The sequence below is a fragment of the Ochotona curzoniae genome, unplaced genomic scaffold (genome assembly GCF_017591425.1).
Source record: "Ochotona curzoniae isolate NIBS_2020 unplaced genomic scaffold, NIBS_Ocur_1.0 scaffold_3890, whole genome shotgun sequence".
Classification (NCBI taxonomy): domain Eukaryota; kingdom Metazoa; phylum Chordata; class Mammalia; order Lagomorpha; family Ochotonidae; genus Ochotona; species Ochotona curzoniae.
Genome location: NW_024467115.1, coordinates 9588576 through 9613777, shown reverse-complemented (window position 1 = coordinate 9613777; position 25202 = coordinate 9588576). Strand labels below are relative to the sequence as shown.

At 39.7% G+C, this 25202-nt stretch overlaps 1 protein-coding gene across 8 annotated transcripts in view; it reads left to right on the top strand.

Moving 5' to 3' along the window:
• THEMIS (thymocyte selection associated) overlaps positions 1 to 25202 on the top strand; it is a 191816-nt gene that overhangs the window by 79779 nt on the left and 86835 nt on the right. For all 8 annotated transcript variants that reach the window (XR_005882165.1, XM_040965566.1, XM_040965563.1 and 5 more), the window contains exon 4: positions 6460 to 7508. Coding sequence is in view for 7 of the 8 variants with exons in the window: in XM_040965566.1 (XP_040821500.1) it covers positions 6460 to 7508 (1049 nt within the window). In the remaining variant the exon portion in view is untranslated. The remainder of the gene's footprint in view (positions 1 to 6459; positions 7509 to 25202) is intronic.

The window sequence follows — 25202 nt, the reverse complement described above, 5'->3', positions numbered from 1 at the left end:
TGATTTTCCGATGAACTCTCCTTTCTACCTGGCTGTGGTGGATTTCTCATCCTTGTTGGGGTATCTGTTCACTACAGCTCTGCTCTGTTGTCTCTGCTGCTTTCCCATGTTCATGGGTCTTCAGGTGTCCCTCTGCCATCGGCCTGTCCTCTCCTATTTCCCAGGATTGCTCCCCCTCTGCTTCACCTTGGCTAATTATTCTTAATCTTTTTAAAATTGTTCTCACCCTATTCTGCCATCTTGACACTCCGTCTAGACCCCTCCTTAAGCGGTATCTTAAATTTCATCCTTTCCGTTGTAATCCCTTGTTGCACTGGAGGAGCCCCATTGGTATGGTTAAAAGTAGAGATGGGGAGAGTGTTGGACAAATTCCTAGTTATGTCTCAGTCTCTTAGTGAGCTTGTGTCTCTGGGTAATGACCTTCAAACGAGCTTCCAAAGAGTCCCCACCCCCTTAGAACAGACAAAATATCCGGCAGGTGCTGATTATTTTCGTGTATCTGTGATTATTAAAGAGCTCGGGGTTGAAAATTTCCTTCCTGCCTCTTAGATTGTTAGAGATAACTGCACTGGGTAATTCCCTTTTCTTTATTTTGTGAGACTGGAAAACCCAAGTTGGTTGGGCTTCAGGAAAAGAAAATAACTGTCTTTGAGTGTAAATCCTTGTCAAGGAGAGCAGAATGTTCTGACTGTGTTTCAGCACTGATGCTTCTTCTGATCCTGCTGGAAGCACAGGGGATTTTCTCCAGCCTTTACCCAGAACCTGGTGGATTCCAAGTGAAACTTACCAACTGTGGGAGAGTCTCCTTAGCATGCGGTCTCCACTCCCAGTTTCTCAGGCTGGTTCACTTTCAGCATCCACCAGATAATCAACCTTTGTTTTTTTCTTTAATTGTTATTATCATTTCCCACAATACAATTTTGTAGGTTTAGGGAGTCCCTCCTCCCTCTCCTTTCCTTCCTCCTCATTTTCCCCCACCACCATTCCCAGTATAGTCCTTGAGTAGAGTTACAGGTTTAACATTCCGCTATTTTAGTCTATCATGCATTGTAGGTAAGCAGTCTCAGCAGTTGCTGACTCCAGCAGTGGTTTCTGCCCCTAGTAAGCCACATCTCACTGTGTTTATCTACCTCACCCCTTTCTGAGATGGTGCTTTGCCCTCTTACACAAATTCTCTGACGCATCTAAGAGGCTGATTTTCACTACATATGCTGACCCTTGTACTGGATTTCCTTTTTAGTTTATGCAATGCAGCTTTTGTCTAATTTTTTTTAGCTAAAAATGTTTAAAATTGCATGAAAATGATATTTTGCTCATATTTGTATACTCTAATAATCAATTGTTTGGTTAGAATTTAAATATTATAAAATTGCATTGATTAGCATACATTATAGTTTTAAAAATTATTAATTATTTTTAGTTTTGATGAATTTTACATAGTCGATTAGGGTGATAAGGGTCAAGGGCTATAGGAAGGTGGGTGAGATCACCATTTTTCATATTCTATTTTTTCCTTTCTGTATCTAAAGGAAGGGGGGAATTAGGGAAGAAGCCATACCCAGCCTCCCAAATGCCTCTTCACCTTGGGATGGAGTCAGACCATGGAACCTGCAGTTCTCTTCATGGTTGGGGTTCTGGGTCCCACAGTTCAGTTGGGGGAATCCTCATAGAACATCATCTGTGGTGACCCCAGACCTGATTCTTGTATGCTTGCCAATACAGTGTCTGGCACAGTCTGTCACTCCAATCAGATTATGCAACATGCTGGTGGTTGCAATTGCTAGATCAGTTCTGTCTCCAGCCCTCCAATGGGTGTTGGAACCAAGCCCAATCCTGCCCACCACACAGTTGGCTTTCATGTACACCAGTGGGAGCTGCAGCCTAGTTAATAATGACCCTCAATAACCCCCATCAGGCCGGTCCCATGCTCAGGTTCCCGTGCTTGCCGTTATGTACAGCAGACTGTTCCACATCCAATTCAGCTCTCATACATGTCAAAGGGCATTGTAACCTGGTTCAACCCAACCAACCCCACTATCCAACAGCCCATCTACCAGCAGGTACCACACTGTCTAGTCAAGCCTGCCCCAGTCCTGGTTCTCATGCTCACCAATGGGAGTAGCAACCCAACAGGGAGGTGTTCACTGTTTCCCTAATGGACTCACCCTTACTCCCGGTATCTTGTGCTTTCCAGGTGGTTCTGCAGTTTAACATGACAGACGTTTTCCCTCTCCCTATGCCAACATCTGCCAGCTGATGCTGTGGCAAAGCCTATCACTCACTGTGGCTTATAATAGTCAATACAGCCTGGCTTTGCCCTGATCCATCCCACATGAGGCTAGTAGGTGTTGTAGCCCTGCTCAGCCTGTTCTGCCCCCAATCCCCAATTTACACTCACCAGTGGGAGTAGTGGCCTAGCATGGGATCCCTCCACTACCCCCATACTGGCTTCACTTCTTCTCCCCCTGGGTCTCATGTGTGCTGGTTGGGTGCTGCAGCCCAGTCTGGCATGGCCTGCCTCTCCTCAGCATTTGCTAGTGGGTGCTGCAGCCTGGCAGGGCAAGGCCCAACCCCTATTGCAACTCAGGCTGATGGGGGCTACAGCCTAGCCCAGCCCATCCAATCCCCAGTGCTGGCCCTCATGTGAACTGGCTTGTGTTGTGACCCAGCTGTGTCTGACCCGTACTCCATTCTGGTGCTTAGCTTCACCAGTGGGTGATATGAACTGGCCCAGACTGGTTCACTTCTGACCTGAACCAAATGCGTGCTGGTGGGTATGGTTGCCTAGCCTGGTCCAGACTGCTCTGTATCACGGTTCTTGCGCTCACCTGCAGGGACTTTGTTCCATCAGAGGAGTTGCCCAAACTCCTCCAACAGGATCTCTTCCCAATGCCAGATCTCATGCACATTGTTGTGTCCCTGGGCCAGTCCTACTTAGTCTACCTTCTGTCCTAACAGGAACAGTAGCCTTTCCTCACTGGCCCTCACCCATTCTGGTTTTTACTGTTGGATGTTAAAGTGTAGCCAAGCCTGATCCACACACAGACACAACTCACATTGCTCAGCAGGGGCAGAGACCTAACCCAGTCTGTTCTACACTTACCCTGGTTCTCAGGAGCACCAGTGGTATTGGAGTCTAACCCAGTCCACACCTGTGCTGAGGGATATTGCAGCCATGCCTAGACCAGCCAGAAGCTCCCACTCTTGCCTTTGCACTCACCAGTGGGAAACACAACCCAGCCAGGGCACCCCCTCTATTGCCTAACCAGGTCTGTTCCCAGTCATAGATCTTGTGAGTGCTAGTGGTTATTCTGACCCAGCTTGGCATAGCCCCTCCCCTGTCTTGTCATTTGCCTTTGGATGCTGTAGCCTAGCCTAACCTGGCTTGCTCTCAGTCCCAACTCTTACTGGTACGTGTTGGAACCTGGCCCTGATCAGTCTGCTCCCACCCCTGGTTCATGCAAACCAGTAGGTGTGATAGCCTAGCCCAGCATGACCTGCGCTTCAGCCTTATTTCTGCACTTGTTGGTAAGCTAAGGTTTGTTCATCCCTGCCCAGTCTGCTCACTTCCAAAACCAACCAGCATATTAGCCAACAGTTGGAGCTACTTTGCCTTCTCTGCCCAACTCCTAGGCCTGGACCACATGCTAACCAGCAGGAGCATTGACCCATTGGGGGAGTTTTCCAAGTTCCCATACTTTTTCCATTCCCAGGCCCAGATCTAATGAATGCCAGTGGGTGTTAGTTCCTTGCCCGGCATAGCCTGCTCCTCTATCTTGGCCTAGTATGATCTGGTAAAAGCTGTGGCTTGGCCTATACCACATCCTGTTTTAGGATGCACATGTGGGTGCTACAGCCTGGACTTGCCCAGACTATTATTGGTACCTGTATGCATGAGTGTTGTCAGGTTCCATAGTCACACCTGGCTCAGTCTATCATCACCCGAACTCTTGAGCTAACCAATGGGACTTGGATTTCTGTGGAATTTGACCCACAAATCCCCCACAGAATCTACCTCCAGACCTTGTTCCTTGTGTGCTGTTAGGGTCATTGCCTTGCCTAACGTGACCCGTCTCCTGTTCAGACAATTAGTCCTGTACTAGGATCTAGTCCTGCTACACAGGCCCGCATCCCCAGCCATAGTTTTCATGTGGACTGGCACATGGCAGGCAGTAATGTTCCATGTTAACAAACCCACCTCCACATTTCCATGTGGGCTGGGGCATCTGTCTGACCCATACAAATCTTCCAGTCTCTCCTCTCCAAGCCACCAGGTCTCAGACCCCTCGCTTACCTGCAAGTACAGTGGCCCCATCTTTGAGTGTTCCCCAGGATTCATTCCTCACCTACATGTGCTATGGACTTATTCATGGATGTCCTTAGGCAGTAATTCCAGACCCCCAAGACCCCAGAGCTCACTGTCAGGTGGCCAGCAGACAAGACAAGATGGTTCTTGCAAGACCTGGATTTGCGCCCCCTCCCCAACTTGGCAGCAGTAGATGAGGTGCTGGGATCCTCACCAGGAAGCCTTGCCCGCTTGTTTCCCACAGGGGTAACAAGGGCCCAGGTATTTGAGCCAACATTCACTGCTTTTCCAGACCATTTCTAAGGGGCTCATTTGGACGTGGAGCATCCAGGGCATGAATAGGTGGGAATCCAGCATTGCAGATGGTGGCTTTACCTGTTTAAACAGCCTGGGTTGCAGTTTTAAATGGGCACCTATAGTATATCTTATTGACAAAATTACATTTAAGCAGACTCAAAGAGTTGCCTGTGAAAATATCTGACTAAAGGATGGAGCAAGTAGATGACATGCCATGAAAAGATCTGACTGACAACTGGTCAGATAGATATGGTTATTCAAATGATAAAACATCGGGACCAAATAAGGACTTTTGTTTTGTTAGTATTGAAAGACCAGCAGGCCTGGCGTGGTGGCCTAGTGTCTAAAGTCCTCATCTTAAATGTGCCAGGATCCCATATGGGCACCAGTTCTAATCCTGGCAACCCTGCTTCCCATTCTGCTCCCTGCTTGTGGCCTGGGGAAGCATTTGAGGATGGCCCAAAGCCCTGGGACTCCGCACCTGCGTGGGAGATCTGGAGATTACAGGCTCTGGCTTCAGATCGGTGCAGTACCAGCAGTTGCAGTGGCTTGGGGAGTGAATCTTCGGACAGAAGCTCTTCCTCTCTGTCTCTCCTCCTCTCTGTATATCTGACTTCCAATAAATAAATAAATCTTAAAAAAAAAAAAAAGAAAGAAAAAGACCAGCATTGTCAGCCTATGAACAGCAGAGGGACATCATTGTTCTAACATTTGCAAATATCCCTTGGTTGCCTTGTTAAAACTTGAGTATAAAGAGGCTGGTTAGGCTGCCACATATGAGATCCTAATGTATAATATCTCAGATGTTAGATAAAGAGGTAAGCTGAGGATATCTCTGAGATTCATGGACTGAACAAAGTAAAAGAAGTTACCAATAACTGACACAGATAGTGCCAAGTTTGGGGGAAGATCAGGTTACAGTTTGAGTATGTTAATTTTGAGATATCTGTTGGATGTCCAAATGGCAATCTTACATAGACATATGGAGCTAAGGAGAATGAATTGGCTAGAACTTTACTTTGCGATTCATGAGCATATAGATGATATTTAAACATAAGAATGTGCAAGATCACTGTAGGCGTGATCGTACACAAGGATAATAACAACAAAAAAAACCTCTAACAACCTAAAAGACATGCATGTGTGAAGAGTGGGTGATGTACAGAGAAGAAACCCACCAGCAAAGACATTGAAATGAATCACAAGTAAGAAAACAAGAAAATATGTTAAAGCAGATGATGTGGAAAATCAGCTTTGTCAAATGCCAGTGAAACGAGATAACATAAAATCATTTCAGTAGATTTAGACAGAAAAATTACAGCCAATATAAGATATATATAAAAAATAATAAACAAAAGCTATATAACATGACATGAAGATTTTCTCTGGCAGCTGCAAAATTCTCCAAGGGTAATAAAGCTATTCCTGGCCTTTAGTCTCTACTGTGCACTGATATATATTGGAATATCACTTGCATTATTAGGACCATGATGTTCTGATGGATTATTTTAAACTTCCCAAAAGTCCCATAAAGCATTTATCATATCGATATCCAGCTCTTATCAAGATTTGAGGAATACAAGGGTCTGTGACACTCAACTAGATTTCTTTCATGAGCTCTCTTGGATCTAAATGAGGATTTACTTTTGAAAGTTGCTTTGCCTTTAGAAAGACTAGTAGTATTTTAGTCTCTACAAAATGAACTGATTATGACATGAGATTTTTCTTTTTGCCTTGTCATTCTTTTTTCTCTCCTAAAAATTGAAGTATCTTGAGACCTCTGCATAATCATTGACTTTTATTGTGCCTTTCAAGAAAATAAAATAGTATCATTCTTTTGTTTTGTTCCATTTTAGTCCGAAAAGATATAGTCCGCATCCTACCCAGTTTAGATGTGGAAGTCAAAGATATTACTGACTCTTATGATGCTAACTGGTTCCTCCAGCTGTTGTCTACAGAAGATCTCTTAGAAAAGACCAATAAAGATTTCCCCATTGTGGCTGAAGTCATAGAAGTGCCCAAAGGAAAGAAGCTGCCAAGAAGGATCCTGCAGCCGGGGAAAACCATTGTGATTCACAAAAAACACCAGGTTGCACGGATCTTAGCCTCCGAAATCAGGAGCACTTTTCCTAAGCGACATTTCTTGATCCCCATGAGTTACAAAGGCAAATTCAAGCGGCGACCCCGGGAGTTTCCAACTGTCTATGACCTTCAGATAGCAACAAGTGAAAAGGAGCCCCTGCATGTTGTGGCCACCAAGGCCTTCCATCCACTGCATGATCAGTTGTCAGCTGTGTCTGTCGGGGATCAGTTTCTCGTGCATCAGTCAGACACAACTGAAGTCCTCTGTGAAGGAGTAGAAAAAATGGTGGCTGTTCTGGCATGTGAAAAAATCCTCAAAACGTCCTATGAGGCAACTCTGCTCCCTTTGTACATGGAAGGGGGTTTTGTGGAGGTGGTTCATGACAAGAAACAGTATCAGATTTCTGAGCTGTGTGAACAGTTCCGACTGCCCTTCAATGTGAAAGTGTCTGTGAGAGATCTTTCCACTGAAGAAGACATTTTGGCTGCTATGCCTGGACTGCAGTTGGAAGAAGATATCACTGACTCTTATCTAATCATCAGTGACTTTGCGAACCCCAAGGAGTGCTGGGAAATTCCTGTTGCCCGTGTGAATATGACTGTTCAGTTAGTTAGCAAATTGTCAAGTGACCCAGGATCACTTTTGATCAGGAGTGTGGTAGAAGAGATTACTGAAGAACAATATTACATGATACGGAGATATGAAAGCTCTCTCTTGCACCCCCCACCTCGTCCTCCCAAACATCCCTCAGTGGAAGAGACAAAATTAACTCTGTTAACTTTACAAAATGAAAGGACAATGGATCTGCCTAAGTCTCCCAAGGTAAGAAAATGAGCATGTAGCTCTCCCCTTAGAGTGTTTTGTTCTTGTGGGTGATCTGTTTCAAGTCTTTTCTTTTGGCCTGCTTTCTTGCTTTCATGCTGTATTTAAAATGAAGTTTTCAGAATAAACCAAACTGAAATAATAAAAAAAAATCAAAACACATGGGATACAGCCAAAAAAGCAAAGAAACAAAAAATAGTATGGATTGGATTATTGAAGTTACATTTTCCATGTTGATTTCCTTAAATAAGAGAGAATATATGGTATTTGTTCTTTTGTGATTGACTCATTTCACTGAGCATAATGATCTCTAGTTGGAACCACCTGGTTGTAAATAGAATAATTTCATTCTTCTTAATAGCTGAATAATATTCCATGGAGTAGATGTACCACAATTTCTTTAACCACTCTTCTTTGGATGCACATCTAGATTGTTTCCATGTCTTCGCTATTGTAGATTGTGCTGCTGCAAATATAGGATTACAGATCCCCTTCTCATATGCAGATTTCACTTCTATTGGGTATATTCCTAGGAGCGGGATTGCTGGGTCATATGGCAGGTTTATTTGCAATTTTCCAAGCACTCTCCATACTGATTTCCACAATGTTTGTATTAGCCTACACTTCCACCAGCAGTGAGGGAGGTCTCCTTTCTTCCCACATCCACGCCAGCAGGTGTTTTTTTTTTTAATTTCAGTTTGGTTTATTCCAAATAATTCCTTTTCTCTTGTCGAATTCATCATGGACTCATGGATTATATGATGGCATAATTTTTACCAAGAGATTTTTGTGTTTCCTTTTTCTCACTCATGGGTTGGTTACTCAGCAGCACAGTTTTTTCATAGTGTTGTAATTTGTTGTTGTTGTGGCTGTTCTAACTCATACCAGTTGTTGACCTCATTTCATGGCTTCCCAGTTATGAAAATGTATAGTGATGGTGTACTGGGTTCTTTCATATACAGACATGGGGGTATAATGGAACATATATCCCTGCTTCCAGATGAAAGATGGATTTCCAATCAAATTGTTGGGCATGTGTAGACAATGGGATACTGGACTGTCTGACATTGTCTGTACCAACAATGTAGGGGTACGCTCAAATAAGAGACTGATAGAATTATGATTCCTTATGAAGGACTACACTATTGTGACAAAATGGGAAAAATCTGATGGGGGCTGGGAGTTTGCGGAGGAATCCCAGCCTATACAAAATTGTACCACATAATTCAAAATTCAAAATAAAAATATATTAAGAAAATAAAATGAAGTTTTCTGGTGCACAGTAGATGAATGAACCTCAACAAAGTGGGAGCTGTAGTGGTGCTACGGATGCTGATGTTTAAAGAATAGATGCAAGACAAAGTTTATGCTGAATTAGAAATAGCAAGGGTGATATTTGACTTGATGACTGAAATTGCTGGTTCAGTGCATTTTGGCAATTAAGAATGGTGTCTCAAATACAAATTTCCTTTTCATTTTAGCAGTGCTGTTCATTTTTCCTAGGTGGAATTATTTTAATGTTTCATTCAGGAAATGAGTATGGAATAAACTTCTGCTTCTAGTGGGTTGCTGGTAACACACAACTCTAACACATGCCTTCATTTTGTTTATGTGCAGAAGATGTAAAAATATCTTGGCAGAACTGTGCATGTGAGAATGTGAGCATCTGCCCACATTTCTCCTATCTCAGAATTGTCATCTTTAACACTTGTTTCGAGACCAAAATCAATAAAATCACAGATACTATGAGATCATTACAGGATCAACAACTGCAATTTTGGAGGAGATTCAGTTTTGGAGATATTTCTTTCTGAAAACTGACTGTAGGATGCTTGAGAAGTACTTGCTCTTACATTATACTGCATAGGTGGTTTAATCAGCGTGATTCTATGTTTTGTGGAGGGAGTGTGTTCTGGTCTGGCAGATGTTTTGCTGGAAGCTTAGGGAAACAAAACAATTAGTAATGCAAAGAGAGATTCTGTGTCTATTCTTTATACTCAGGAATGATAGGATCCCTAGGCTAACAGGATTTGGATATGGAAGTCTTTTAATTCTGTTTTTCAAAGATGACATTGTGGGTGCTAGGGAATTTGAATAAGAATTACCAAACTCACGTGCGCAAAAAGGTAAAGCCAGCAGAAAGTTTCCTTTGAGAGAAACAGCTTTGAAGAATTCTCTTCAAATAACTTAATCATCTCCAATGAAGTTACTATTAATAGGTAATGAGGCAGGTTCTGTCGGCTCCTCTTGTTGGGAATGATTTTTATTACTGTTGCTTTTGCAAATGTGCCGGTAACCATTTGCTTAAATAATATATGGAATCTATACAAAGGTTTAGGAGTATGCCAAGTGATGTTCCTAAATTATATTTAGGCTTGTAACATAAAAATAAGATAAATGCATTTAGGTTTTTAATCTGATGAAAGAAACTTTGTAAAGTGACCAAATAAGTTAAATCGGGCCTGCAACTGTGCTCTGGATAAGAATGTTTTAGTGGAAATTCTCTTTTTCCAAAGGTTAGTCCTATTTCAGCTGTACTCGCAGATAATTTGGAAGAACATACACTCATTGGGGCTTTTGCCTGTCGTGGAGATGTATGGCTATGCCTTCTGAGGACCACATAGGAGAAATGTAACTTCTGTATTCTGATGAAAGGGCCCATAACCAGAGAGAAAAACAAACCTTTGGTTGAAAGATGAGGTATTCCATGTCTTCAGAGACTGCGGCTGGGAGCAGAAATCCCGCATTTCACTAACGATGTTTGGTCATTTAATGCCCAAGGGTCCACTTTGCTGCCAGAATTTCTAGATGTCTGTCGGACAAGAACACACATAGGAGACGTTAAAGCAAAGAGCACGGGAGGCAGTAACGACAAGGCTCTGTGAAATGAGCAGAACAGAAATCCTATACCAGAAATAGAGTGAGGGCTGGAAAAGACAGAACGAAATCAGCAGTTCCTAGGAAATGCAGAGAACATTTCAACAGCTGCTGCTGGTGCTAAAATGTCACTTCTCATCTGCTGTGACAGTTAGAGTGGCTGGAATGTGTTAAAGAAACCCACGGTCCTGGGCTAAATCTAGATCTTTGGAGAATAGTATTATATCCTCTCCTTTATAACTGATGCGAATTCGTCACACATGGTATGATTTGTTTTTGTTTTATGTAGCCTGATGAGGTGTAGAGACTTACAACTGTCACTGAGGTTCTGAAGCCTGATACCCACTCTTGGTGTGACTTCTGGCTTTAACATGAAAGCTGCTGATTTGTTTTCCCTCTGAATAGGGGAGACAATTGCAATAGCAGCTTTCAAAAACCACAGGCAATGTGGCAGAACGTGGATGTACTTAGAAATCAGGTGTTTGAACATGGAAATAAAGGAATGTTAAGAACTTATTTTTAATAGATGAATTTATAAATGTGAGACTGAGTTTAGAATGAGTTCAGGCATTTGAGCTGATACACACAAGCAGATGAGTGTGTCACGGCTGTTGGTTTGCCTGAGGTTAGTCCAGCAAACAGCATGCCCTGTAAACAGTCAATTATATTAGGAGACCTTGATAAAGAGGTAGGGAGAATTAGGAAAGTGTTGGGCTTCATTCTTATTAATGACTGAGTAGTGAAATTCTGTCATTTGCAATAAAATGGTCCCAACTATAGGCCATTGTGCTCAGTGAAATAAGACAATCCTCAAAGGACAGATATCATACGATCTCTGATTTAAGGCAATATTAATGTGAAACACATGATAAGTATATATATATGTAAACATGTATAAACATATACTCCTGTAGATGAACTGTATGAGGGAGACTAGCATACTGAGAAATGAAGATACATTGCAGTATGCATCTCTGCTCCTGAATAAAAGGACTCCCATTGAAACTATTAAATATACCTTGAATATAGGACGCTGGACTTTTTTTTACAGAGAGAAGAAGAGACAGAGAGAAAGATCTTCCATCCACTGGTTCACTTCCCAATTGGCTGCAATGGCCAGAGCTGACCTGATCTGAAACAAGGAGGCAGAAGCCTCTTCCTGGTCTCCCACGCAGGTGCAGGGTCCCAAGGATTTCGGCCATCCTCAATTGCTTTACCGGATCACAAGTGGGCAGCTGGAAGGGAAGTGGAGCACCTGGGATATGAGCCAGTGCCCATATGAGATCCTAGCACATGCAACGAGAGGACTTTAGCCACCAGGCTACCGTTCCAAGCCCTATGCTTGGCTTTTCAAACCAAATTTTCTAGGTAAGTGTCAGGACTGAAAATATGCATAAGATTTCTATGTAAGGATGTGTAGAAAATCTAGCAAGGAAAATGTCCTTAAAAGTAAATCAGTGGGGAGTAAAAATGAACTTCAAGCTTTAAAGACCAAGGGACTCTTAACTTCCCCGAAAATTCATCAAGAAACTATTCATACATCTATTGCTTAAGGGAAGCCAAACATTTATAGCTTAAAGCATGTTTTCGTGTTTCTCAATAATTTAGCTTCAGTTTGATCATGATGTCCTAGTTTCCACTCAATATTTAAATCTCAAGATACATTTAGCAGAACAAGCCAATTTCAATTATTTTGTACAATATTCAGGCATTCAATGTGTTGACCAAGAACCAATTAGCTGATTGTAGCTCTAATGAGAAGAAAATAAAAGGGAGCCATATAAAATTAGAGGGCTCTGCATTACCAAATTACTCAAATAGCAGCCATCTTATGGATTAAAGACCACAGAAGCTCTACACTACATCTGTTGCTGCTTGTACAGACACTGCATTAGGAAGGATTGATGGCAAAATTATGCAGTAATTATAAAATTATGAAGTAATATCAAAAAGCAGTAAGCATCTACTTCTGGAAAGTAACAGGAAACATAAAAATGCAACTTGTATCATTACGCTCACTTAGATCATGAACTTCACATACTGTTTATCTCTTATAAAGTGTGTTATCAAGTGTTTTACCAATCTTAACTAAGATGTATAAATGTATACAATTGCCAGTTGTGAAAAGGAAACAAACATCTTCTCTTAAATGATATTCATGTGCAAGAATTACCCTACTCAAGTTATCCAGACTGTCTGGATCCAGAGTCTTTCCTGAGCTACAGTCACCTGGGAATTTTCAGTGCATATAGACGCTGTCCTAACCTGAGTCTCTTACGCAGGGTTATGAGGCATCCTGTGGTCGATGAAACATCCAGGGTCTGTGATCCAGATGGATTCCAACTTGTGTAATAGAAGCACCAGCTGCTCATAACAGTTCTGCTGTTACTGAGCATGGGCTAGGCGCTTACCGACATTATTTTCTTATTTAGTTCACTACACAGCTTCATGAAATGGATGCTGTGTTTATCTCTATTTTGCAAATGAGGTAATTGAGGCTGACAAGTATGTTATGCATTCTAGTTACCAGTGATACTCAGGTTGCAAAACTTTATACTAGGCCCTTAGTTCTTGTATTTTCTGATACATGTAGTATTTTGCATACATGGATCTCATGTGTTTTTATTTAAACTTCTTTCTTGGTGTTGTAGAATATAGTTCCTTTTGTGTGCTTAGATTTTTTTTAATTGCTAATTTTCACTTGTTTAGGAAAGAGAGAGAAACACACACAGAGAAAGGGAGAGAGAGAGACAGAGAGAGAGAGAGAGAGAGAGAGAGATTCTTTTACCCACTGGTTTAGTTCTCAAATGTCTACAACATCTGTAACTGGGCAGGCCAAAATCAGGATCCTGGAACTCAGTCTGAACTTCCCATGGGGATGCCAGGATTCCAGTTCTTGAGCCATCACCTGCTGTCTCCCAGGGTATACATTAGCTGAAACCCAGAATTTGAAGCCTAGCCTAGCTGTAACTTTAATTTGAACCTAGGTAATTTGGACTTCCCATATGGCAAATTACCCACTATGCCAATTATTTTCCCCTGATGTTCCTTAGCTTTTAATCCTACAGTGCCTTTTAGAGAATAGTTTAAATATTTTATATGCTCCTGTGCACATGTACACAATCCTTACTTTATACGTGTGGAATAAGACACTAGAATTATTCATGAATTAAAAATGAAATTATATCTTTTTTAGAGAATCTGCCTAAATGTCATCTTTTAAAGAAAGTATAATCTTTGAAAGATGACAGACTTAACATCGTGTCTGGTCTATGTCAGTGACAAAGTTTTCAACTTTATCTTAGGATGACATCAAAGGTCAGGATAAATAATCAAATGAAGGAAAAAGGTTTACTACGGACTTGCTATTCTTGATCGGTTTTGTGATTGAAAGTTTTCTTTCCTGATCTGGTGACAAGAAGAAAGAAGAGAAATTGTGAACTTAAAACTCGAGAATTTTTGCTTATTTTTGTTGACATCAACAAATTTTTCTACATAACAATTCAGGGTTTAAGTGGAAAGAGGGAGTTTAGGAACTGGATCTGAGACAAAGACAAGGAATATTTAATTTGAATTTCAGATCAAGTAGACGAAACACAAGGTCCAGAAGGAATATGGAGCTATTGTTTTATTAAATGGGACATAATCTATATGAGGAAAATTCATTAAAGAACTTGCAATGATGAGCATATTCATAACAAAAAAGAAAGGTTCAGACATATTACTGTTACCTAGGGTAAAACCAGAACTATATAATTGCAGCAGAAGAATAGAGAGAAAAATTGAAAAATATACTGATTTTCATTTCCTTCCTTCCTTCCTTCCTTCCTTCCTTCCTTCCTTCCTTCCTTCCTTCCTTCCTTCCTTCCTTCCTTCCTTCCTTCCTTCTTTTCTTTCTTTCTCTCTTTCTCTCTTTCCCTCTTTCTTTTTTCTGGCATCCAGAGAGAGATGTCACAGGCTAATCCCTTATGACATCTTCCCATATAAATGTTGCTTTGTGCCCTGGATGCTCTGTTTCTGCTCCAGCTCTCTCCAAAAAGCCTGGGAAAGCAATAGAAGAGAGCTCAAGGCCTTGGGCTCCTGTAGATGTATGGGAGGCTGGAAAGAAGCTTTTAGATTTCAGCCTCAGATTAGCTCAGCTCTGGGCACTATGCCCATTTGGGGTGTGAACCAGTAGATGGAAAACTCAATCACTTTGAAAAAAAACCTGCCTTTTAAATAAAAATATTTTTTAAAAAAGACAAATATGTTTGAAAGTTTCATTTATTTTTATTTGAAATACATATGGAGAGGAGAGATAGGAAAAGATCCTCCATTCACTGGTTCACTCCAAAAATGGCCACAACATCTAGAACTGGGCCAGTTCAAGGGCAGGGTCTTCTTCCACTGCTTTCCTAGGCACATATGCAGGATGCTGGATTGGAAGCAGAACACCCAGGATTTGAACAGGGATCCATATGGGATACCAGTACCACAGGTGGAGGCTTAACTTGCAATGCCACGGTGCCAGTCCTCTTTTCTTCTTTCTGGCTATTTCTTCTCTTCTTTTCATGTTACTCAAAGGCTCCTTACCCTGACTTTGCATGTAACCTTTAATTCTCTTTGAGAACTTAATGCTTCAGTGCACTCATGAGAAAAATGCAAACTTTGCATTCATATTGAGAACAAACTATATTTTCATAAACATCTCCATTTTTAAAATAGACCTTGTGAAACAGAACAAATTGAAGACATTGTAAGATTTCCAAAATATTGAAAAAGAAAAATTTGTAGATAGAAAAAGCAGATCAGGAATCCCTTAGAGTGATAGGTATTCATAGGGATGAACTGCAAGCAGATGTCAGGAAACTTTTTGCATGACTAAAAAGTTCTAAATTTATATTTTTGTAGTTGGCTACACAATTCTCCAAATTTATTCAAACCATTGGATTTTGTACTTACGATGGAGACAATATGAACCATACTTGAATAAAGTTATGAAAATATTCCATGGAAAAATCAAATCAAATAGAAACAAGGTTTCCTGGTTAGAAAGTAAAAGCAGGAATCCAAGAGAGGAGACGCTCATCCCTGCCAATGGAAGAGACACGTTCAATATAATTTTAGGATATTGCATCTATGGATGTGTGGTTAATAAAATGCAGATAATAAGAAATGCATAAATTTCTGACATAGGATTCAAGTGGATAATGGGGAAATTTATTTTTTAAAAAGATTTATTTATTTATTTATTTAGATTTATTTATTTTTATTACAAAGTCAGATATAGAGAGAGGAGGAGAGACAGAGCGGGAGATCTTCCTTCCGATGATTCACTCCCCAAGTGAGCACCACGATGGGTGCTGCACCGATCTGAAGCTGGGAACTAGGAACCTCTTCCAGGTCTCCCATGCGTCCCAGACTGCTTTGGGCTGTCCTCGACTGCTTTCCCAGGCCACAAGCAGGGAGCTGGATGGGAATTGGAGCTGCCGGGATTAGAACCGGTGCCCATATGGGATCCCGGGCATTCAAGGCGAGGACTTTAGCCGCTAGGCCACGCTGCTGGAGTTGAGTCGAGCCGAAGTCAGGAGCCAGGAGCTTCTTCTGGGTCTCCCAGGCATGTGCAAGGTTCCAAGGCATTGGGCCATTGTTGACAGAGTTCCCAGGACACAAGAAAGGAGCAGGATGGGAAGTGGAGCAGTGGGATGAACTGGCACCCATATGGGATTCCAATGGATGCCAAGTGAGGGGGAAATTTATTTTTAAATGTACATTGAGGTGGGGAAAATAGTGTATTTGGGGGATGGTTTTGTAGGGAGAGGGTTACAGTTTGGTTTAAAGTAAGCTCAAAATGAAGCATCTTGGCTGAGGTGAGTTATGTAACATTAACTCTGGATGTATAATTTAGAAGAAATCAATGATAACTGAAGTATCAGAAAATAAAAATAATAAAGTTTTATAAGAGGGTGCAAGAAAGAAGGAAAGGGTAACACATGAGAAAAGATGGAATTATAGTCTTAGGAAATCCAAAACATAAGGGAAAAAGAGATACCTAAAAATTCTAAGAGATAGGATCCAGAGGGTTTATTTATGATTTTTGTTTATATTATTGAGCAGGTATAAAGAGACGAGACAGTGACAGAACAGAGCGAGATGTTTTACACTTGCAGGAAGGAGGAAAAAGCCCTAATTCTTGCAACACTCCCTCAATGCCCACCAAGTCAGGGATAAGTCAGGCACAAGTCAGGAACCTGGAATTCAACCAAAAGATTCCTTGTGCATTGCAGGGGCCCAAGCACTTGAACTAACACCTGATGCCTTCAACTGTGCACATGTGTAATTTAATTCTCAAAAGCACAATGAAAACTGTCCCATAATTATTATTATTATCCCAAAACTTAACAAGTGGGAAAAAGCTCCGTATTGACTACACTGAAACACACGTTTGGATTATTATGTGTTAGATAGAAATGATAGACAATATTTTAAGACAGTCAATACTATGGGGGAACACTTAAGATTGTTTTGTTATTGTTGTTTCAAGCAAAGGGAGATTTAGTAAGGAGAGTCCTTCTGCTGCAGCATCAAAAGGGGCTTCAAAAGAGGAACATCCAAGAAAATGCGGGAAGTGATGTCCTTTAAGAACAGAGGCTGGGGACACAAAACTCAAAGGACTGGGGTTCTAATCCTGTGTAGGCTGCTCAAAACAAAAAGCCACTGGAGGGTGTGGTTAGTGATTTCTTCCTTCCACTCTCTCCATTTCAAAGACAGTTGTTAAATTTTCTGAGAAAAAAAAAAAGGTGGAAATCACTATTAAGGTATTTGACTTGTAGCATAAAATTTCATGGATGTATAAGTTATTAAAGGAAACACTTTCTGCAGTGAATTATTCCCAGTTGGCTGCTTCATCTAGATTTATCGTGTTAAAGTGAAAGGAAGACAGAGCTATGGACTGCAAGTAATGCACAGTATGATCTCTTTCTCTTGCTGTTATACTTACTTAGCCAAAGAAAATCATGGGCCATTCCCCTGTTAGAGTGAGAAAATAAGAAAGCGCCTTAAGTTTGGAAGTAGAAGAACTACTGATTACTATAGAGTACTAATACAGTCTTAAAACAGTCATTTGTATAGTTAATATGCATTTTCAAAAACTTAACTGAAATACTATTATATTTGTATGTTTATTTAAAAATATTTAGTGAAGTTGTTGAAACAGAAATAATTTGATTAATGTTTATGGGAGAAAGGGAATACAATTTATTTTATTTGACCTGTACAGTTATATTTTGGAGTAAGTTTCCAAAATACTGGTTCTTTTCTACTTATTAAATATATGAAGTACTACTTTTTGTTTAACAAAATATGTTGATTTTTCTATTTGTCTTTAATTCTATTGCTTTTAAGCTTATCCCCACTGCTGTCATTGGTACATATTCATCAATATGGTTTACTTGTTTATTTTTAATAATTTGATTACATACACACATGCACAGAGGAATATAGGTTGTCTCTGGTAGAAAATGTATATTATGTAAAAACTGCATGAATTTCTAATTTTGGCACCAAAATGAACTTTCATTTAAAAAAAAAAAAGAAAAAAGGATTTAAAAACTAGGGAGAGATACATACAAATAGAAAAAGAAATTTGCTGGTTCACTCCCCAGGTTTTTGCAATGCTGGATTCTGGGCCAGGAAAAGACAGGAACCTGGACCTGAGTTCAGATCTCCCACAGAGATGGCAGGGAAGCAACTACTTGAGTAATCACCTGTTGCCTCCTAGGATTTTAGGCAGGAGAATGAGGGAGCTGGAATCAGGAGCAGGCTCGGGATCTTAATCCAGGAAATGTGCTATGGGGTGTTGGCATCCCAAGCAATGCATGCTAAGCATCAGATCTAAACTTTTAATTCCCCCTTTCCATAAATTCATTAAATACCCTCATACATATGTTGCATATTATGTGTTATACGTATTTGTATCTAAATACATATTTGTACGCATGTGTATATAGTGTGTGAATGTGTACATAAGTATGTGTATATGTGTGAACCCATCTGATATTTACCATGAGTCCAAACTATCTTAAAAACATCTATTTAATAATTCTTCCTGTAGTTATTCATTATCTTCCAGGGTTCTTTGTTTTGTGTGTGTTCTTTTATTTCATTTCATTCATTATTTTTATTAATAGCATAGCTTCCAAATAAGAATCATTCTTGTTGTTTACACATATATTATGCACAATTTTGCTTTAAGAAAGAATGTTATAGAAAGTAGAGAATAAGATACAAGAAATAAAATCTGCAACAATTTTGTCATGTTAATAATTTTCTATTAATAGTAAATTTCCATTATCTGTCTTCATATAGGCTGATCTATACATCTGTGTATGGTTATGAACTTTCCCATATCTGTGTTAGAGATATATGGACATATATGTGTGAACAAGTGCAGGCCCTGGAATTCACACTTGAAATATGGTTTATTTATTTTGATTTTATTTGATACACATAGAGATAACTTTTTCTTCCCCTACTGCCTAAAGCATCCAAGTCTGGTGCAGGCTAAAATCAGGGGCTTTTAACTCAATCTCATTCTCCCATCTGAGTGACAAACACCCAAGTACTGAGATCGACATCTGTTAGATCAGTTAGACCAGAAGAAAAGTAGCTGGGATTTGAACCAGGTTTCCCCACATGGAATGTGAGCATCCAAGAAAGCAGCTTAAATGCTTTGCCATTCGCCCAACTCAGACCCTCACATTCCAACAAAGACTTTTGTGGAAGACTTGGATGGTGAAGAGCCTAACAACAGTGGCAGTAACATGAACCAGTGTTCCATGGCATAATCCAAGAACAAATGTTATTTAAGGGAATGTCTTCTCACTGCATATTAAAATTTGAGAAGCTGACAAAGGGAGTTAGAGATTGTTTGCAAGGATTTGTTAATCGCCTCCTGTCAATGCATGTAATTTTGTTGCTGAACTCTTCAAAATTCATTGGAAGCTTTGCTACGGGATATGGGAATACGAGGAAAATAAGAATTGGATTTGACTTATATTTACAAAGCCTACCAATGGCAAAGTAACAGTGTGCATTCTAGAGAGACAAGATGTGAATCTGAATGTGAGGAAGCTACTCTCACTGATGAAATAGAAAAAAGGAATTTTTATCTCAAGAATAAAATGGAGTGTTGGTTTTCTTTTCTTTTTTTTTTTTAAGGAAGATTTTTATTTATTTATTTTTTATCAGAAAGGCAGATATTCAGAGAGAAGGAGAGACACAGAAAGATTTTCCATCTGATGGTTCACTCCTGAAGCAGCCACAATGGCTGGAGCTGAGCCAATCTGAAGCCAGGAGCCAATAGCCTCCTCTGGGTCTTCCACATGGATGCAGGGTCCCAAAGCTTTGGGCCATCCTCAACTGCTTTCCCAGACCACAGGCAGGGAGCTGGATGGGAAGTGGGGCCGCCGGGATTAGAACCTGCGCCCATATGGGATCTTGGCGCGTTCAAGGTGAGGGCTTTAGCTGCTGCGCTATTGTGCCGGGTCCTGGAGTGTAAGTTTTTAAGAGTCATAAAGGATTGAGTATAGGAATGACACACGGAATATATTTCCAAGGTGGCTGTGGTTAAAGAAAGGGAACAGGGAGATCATATTGTGTCTGATGTCATAGATAGGGAAGGCAGGAATGTAGGCAAAAAAAAAATAGTTAATTCTAAGCTCTTTTCAGTGCAAGGGCAAAAATACTTTCTTCTGGGTTACATATCTCTTCTTAGCATTCAATAAGTAATCTTTTTCATGACGTCTCTGTTGCTGACCTTTAAAATTTAGCTTATTTCGATTTGAGTTCTTTTATTAACAGAATATTCTGTTTTTGAGCTTCAAATAGATTCAATTATCTTTAGGAAAACGTTGAAAATTTGATGCATATTTAGATAGCTGTGGTGAAAAAATGTTTCCCATGGAAAATAAACAGAAAATATAGTTCTTGTCTCAACTTTGCTACAAAAAATAACAAACACTTTTTTCAGCCTACATATTTTATTTTATCACTTTGCCTTTACATCTGCAAAGTATTTAAAATACCCTAAAAATCTTCATTTCCTTTTTAAAAATATTTATTTTTATTGGAAAAGCAGATTTAGAGACAGGAGAAACACAGAAGAAGGATCTTCCATTCACTAGTTTTTACTCTCCAAACGGCCGCAGTGGTCAGAGCTGAAGAGATATAAACCAGGAGCCAGGAGCCTCTCCCTGGCCTACCACAAGAGTGCAGGGTCCCGAAGTTCTGGGCCATCCTCTGTTGCTTTCCCAGGCCACAAGCAGGGAGCTGGATGGGATGGAATCTGGTTCAGGAACTGGCGCCCCTTTGGGATGTAGGTGCTTGTAGGTGAAGGATTTAGTCAGTTGAGCCATTGTGCTGGCCCCAAACTCTTCATCTCAGTCCCTTGAAAGAACAATTATGCCTTGCTGTAATAAGAAAATGTATAAGAGAAGCAACAGAAAGTTTTTGCCCAATAAGCATACAGATTTGTGGGTCAGGGGGATAGTGGTTTTTCCGGTGACATTGCTTGTGAGTTATTTTAGCCTTGCAAATCACACAGGAGGTCTTGTCAGCAAGGTTTTTTTTTTTTAAGATTTATTTATTTTTTATCAGAATGTAACATTTACAGAGAAAAGAAGAGAGAAAGATCTTCCATCCACTGATTTACTCCCCAAGTAGCTGCAGTGGCCAGAGCTGAGTTGGTCCAAAGCCAGGAGCCATGAGTTTCTTCCAGGTCTCCCACCTGGGTGCAGGGTCCCAAGGCTTTGGGCCATCCTTTGCTGCTTTCCTGTGTCACAAGCAGAGAGCCTGATTGGAAGTGGAGTAGCTGGGACATGAACCGGTGCTCACAGAGATCCTGTGCATGCAAGGTGAGAACTTTAGGCACTGAGCCCTTGTGCTGGTCTCAGCAATACTTGATTTAACAGCAACTGCATTCTTTACTTTATGCTGCATGTAGTAAGAAGTCAGCTCCTGTCTTCTTTTCTTACCCTTCTCTGCGACAGGAAATACCTCTATTCAGAAACGTCCTTTACTATTTTCTTTTTGTACTTTGTTTATATGCACATGAACACCTGGTGGTACCAACCCTGCTTTTTTTTTTATTGTTGTTTTTGTTTGTTTGATTTTTATCACTGGTTTGGTCTTATAGTCTTTCATTATTTATTGCTGTTCTTGAGACTACTCTCCAGAGCTAGCAAACTGTCCCAGTGCTGCCTTCACTGGGACTCATTCTTCCCTGATAACTTGTCCCTGTTCCCACCTGGGTCACACAAGGCAGCTAATGCAGTGTGGGAGAGGATGCTATCCTTCCTGAAATTAACTCAATTTGTTACCTAGCCAAGGCAACAATATTTTCCCCAATTTAAAGGTGTTACATTTGTGACTCTATTTGCCATTGAGAGAACAGAATTAAGATACTAAAAGCCTGTGGAATGAAAAGCAGAAATAGCTTGTTCTTGCAAATGGAAAGAAATTTACCCCCATTTAGCTAAAAAGCACACGACCTTTCTAATCAAACATTTGACATCATGACCAGGCTGCGGAAAAAATGTACCTGTTCAGTTATAATTGGTTCTGCTCACAGAGTGGATTTCTCATTGTCTGTGCAGCTATAGGAAATATGGTTAATAAAAGCACATGTCAGCCTGACGGGAGCTATTCTATAAAGCCTTGCCAGACCACTCTGTGAGACTGTTATTTCCCACTATGAAAACTAAATCTCCAATCGTCATTAAAAGGTAATCGGCGCTAGGGAGCACAGTCCCAAAGAAGTAAGCCGTAATTCAGATTTGATTGGCAACATGTGCTATTCACAGAACAGTTAAAAATATAGAGCATTCTGAAAGAGCCAGGAACACGATCCAAAATGATCATTCTCAAACTTTCCCAACCATCAGTTTATTGGTAAATATATTATATTTTTTTTGAAAATTGCATCTTTGGCAGCAACTATAATAATAAAATATAGGGATTTTGTGTACTTCATCTTGTTTCACCCAAACATGACCTTATGAAATAGGTATCATTATCAGCAAGTTATGGCAGAAGAAATAAACCTCGTATTCCAGGGCACACAGAGTCAGAACTGGCCTCATTCTCCACTTCCTGCCAAAAGAGCCCATGTGATTCCTGGGATCCCATGATGCTTTCTGGTGTACAGGTGTCAACTTCAGTTTTTTTGCTCTTTTCTTCTTTGTGTGGAAATCATGTTTGTTGTTCTTACAGTGTGGTTATAGAGACATAACACAAAGAAATAGCAGATCAAAAAGTACATTAAAATGGAATAAATATAATTTCCACTGTACAGCCTAATTTTTGTGATTTTTATATGCAAATCTCAAGATTTCAGATAAAGTTATTTCCTCCAAGTGAAAGGTATCAAAATTAGATAAATACACCAATAACACATTTTAAAACAGCACATTCTTTTTCTTTTCATGGAAACATGGTATGCATGAAACAATTGAAACATGTGTTGTATACCAGTTTTCAGGTTATTTATTTTGTTCTATGTGCTGGTCAAATGAACCAAGAGTGTATACTAAGTTAATACATTAGCATTCTGTATTGCTTTGTTTCTCATCTATTTTTCCTTTAAAAAAACTTCTCATTAAATGAATATCTCTTGACTTCTGCTGTCTTATCCTATACACAGATCTGTGTTATGAAATATGATTCACTTCACCCAGGAGAACGCGCTTGTCTAGACCAATAATCCAATAATACTGACAACAGTTTCCTTGAAATTCCTTATCATTTGGTTTCTTTTTCTGATGCTTCTCTTGTTAATATTTAATATTCAACTACATGTTTTATCACATTGGTTAGTCCTGGGATATTCTGTAAAGCAAATGACATGTTTGAGTAGGTGTATGTCTCATAAGCATACTAATTAATATGTTTTTGTCTAGGGTTGAACATGGGTTCAAATTTCCATGAAATTTTAAAAAATCTTCCAGTGAAAACATTTGAATTATAATCAAATGTCCTCCATTTTCAGTTGAGAGCTCCAAAGCTCCAAAACTTTTTTGTAGATTGCATGGTAATCATACTCAATTGTTTATCAAGTAGCTTATCTGTTTTATTGAAAAAATTGCCATGTGAAAACAAACAAAAAATGAGCCACAATGACAACCACTGATTCTTTTGAGAATGTAGGTAATGTAGGGAGTTACAAGATTTGAAAGAACTCTGATTAATTTCTACCCCTGGAATGGTTAGCCATCAGAAGGTATAGGGCAGAGATTTGTCACAATATGGTTTATGCTTTAAACTAAATCACCATGACTCTAGGAAGACCCTGTGCGATTAACAGTAGCAGTGGTCAGAACACCTAAGCTATGGTTTTAATGTGTGATCTAAACATTAAACCATTTTGCTTTGCTGTTTAAGTGCTTTTGAATATATTTTTACTGTATCAAGCATATGTAAATTTTATTTTATTTTTAATAATAAATCCTCCCCTTTCTGGTTTGGGAAAGATTGCTGAAGCATTAAGAGAAGTAGTTTCATCTGTACTATTCTTATAAAGTTAAAAAAAAAAGTATTACCTTTTCAGTAATGAATGAGAGAATCTCTTAGAGTATGATAATTTTTCCTATGTCCTTTCAACAAGATAGGAGACTGAAATGTTAAAGAGCTTATTCTTACATAGAGTATTGCAATCTGAAAATACAGCTTCTTTCCTCCTTATTGCTCATGAACGATTACTTTTAAAAGTTCAGATAATTGGGACTAAAGCAATAAGTATGAATATCAGTCATTTGTTTAATGAAAAATGACAATAATAGCATACACACACAAAGAAAAGCATTTTACTTTACTCCTTCATGAAATAGAAAACTGCAAACTTTCAAATCCAATATTGTAAAGCTGGAAAGTACATCAGGAAGGGTCACTAGACTCTTTTTTTTTTTTTTTTTTTGAAGCACTAGATCTGTTAGAAGACAGTTCTCCACGATTACTTCCATATGACTACAAAGACCAACTTTTCAGAGAAAAGAGCCCTGGCAAATATGATTAAAAGGTGATTGAATAGCATACATGTCAAGAAAGTCAGAGATAATATATTGCTTCAGAGAGACTTAGAGATTTAGCTATTCTCTAGGCATTTGCTAACATCTAAGTGTAAAGTATTCTCCATTGCCATTGGGGAAGATGAATGTACTACCTGCCAAAAAAGTGAACACCCTGTTGGAATTATATGTACCATCAGGCAGTTAAAGCTCTCATTCCTTCATGAATGCTGAGGCACATCACGAGCTGCTAAATACCCGTGTTCTAGCATAAAGACTTTCTGTTTCTATATAGGGTATCTCCTAGCAATCTTTTGATTACCCTCCTGTCCTGTTACATATTTATTCATCAGTGGTAGAATGACCTCATAGCTTGTAGCATATGAAGCTGATAGTTTCATAGCATTATGACTTAGACTCCTCACAATCTCACCTTAATTCTGGTGTTTTCAATATACGAGCCTCATGCTTTATTGAAGTTAGTGTGGAAGAAGAATCAGTCTTCTTTAAAGTTTTAGCCATCAAGGTATTCTGTATGGTATTTTTCTTTATGAAACATTCACACACACACACATGATCCAAGAAATAAGAGAGGTTCAAAAATGGATTTCTTCATACACATACTTGTAGGACTATTGCAATATACTAATTGTGGGACTATTTAAGGTAAAGAAATGAAAACTTTTCCAGGGTGCTGGTGGTTTGTTTGGACTGCATTCCATATACCATGTTTAAGCAGAATCCACGGGGGTTACTTGGTGAGACATGGGCACAGCAG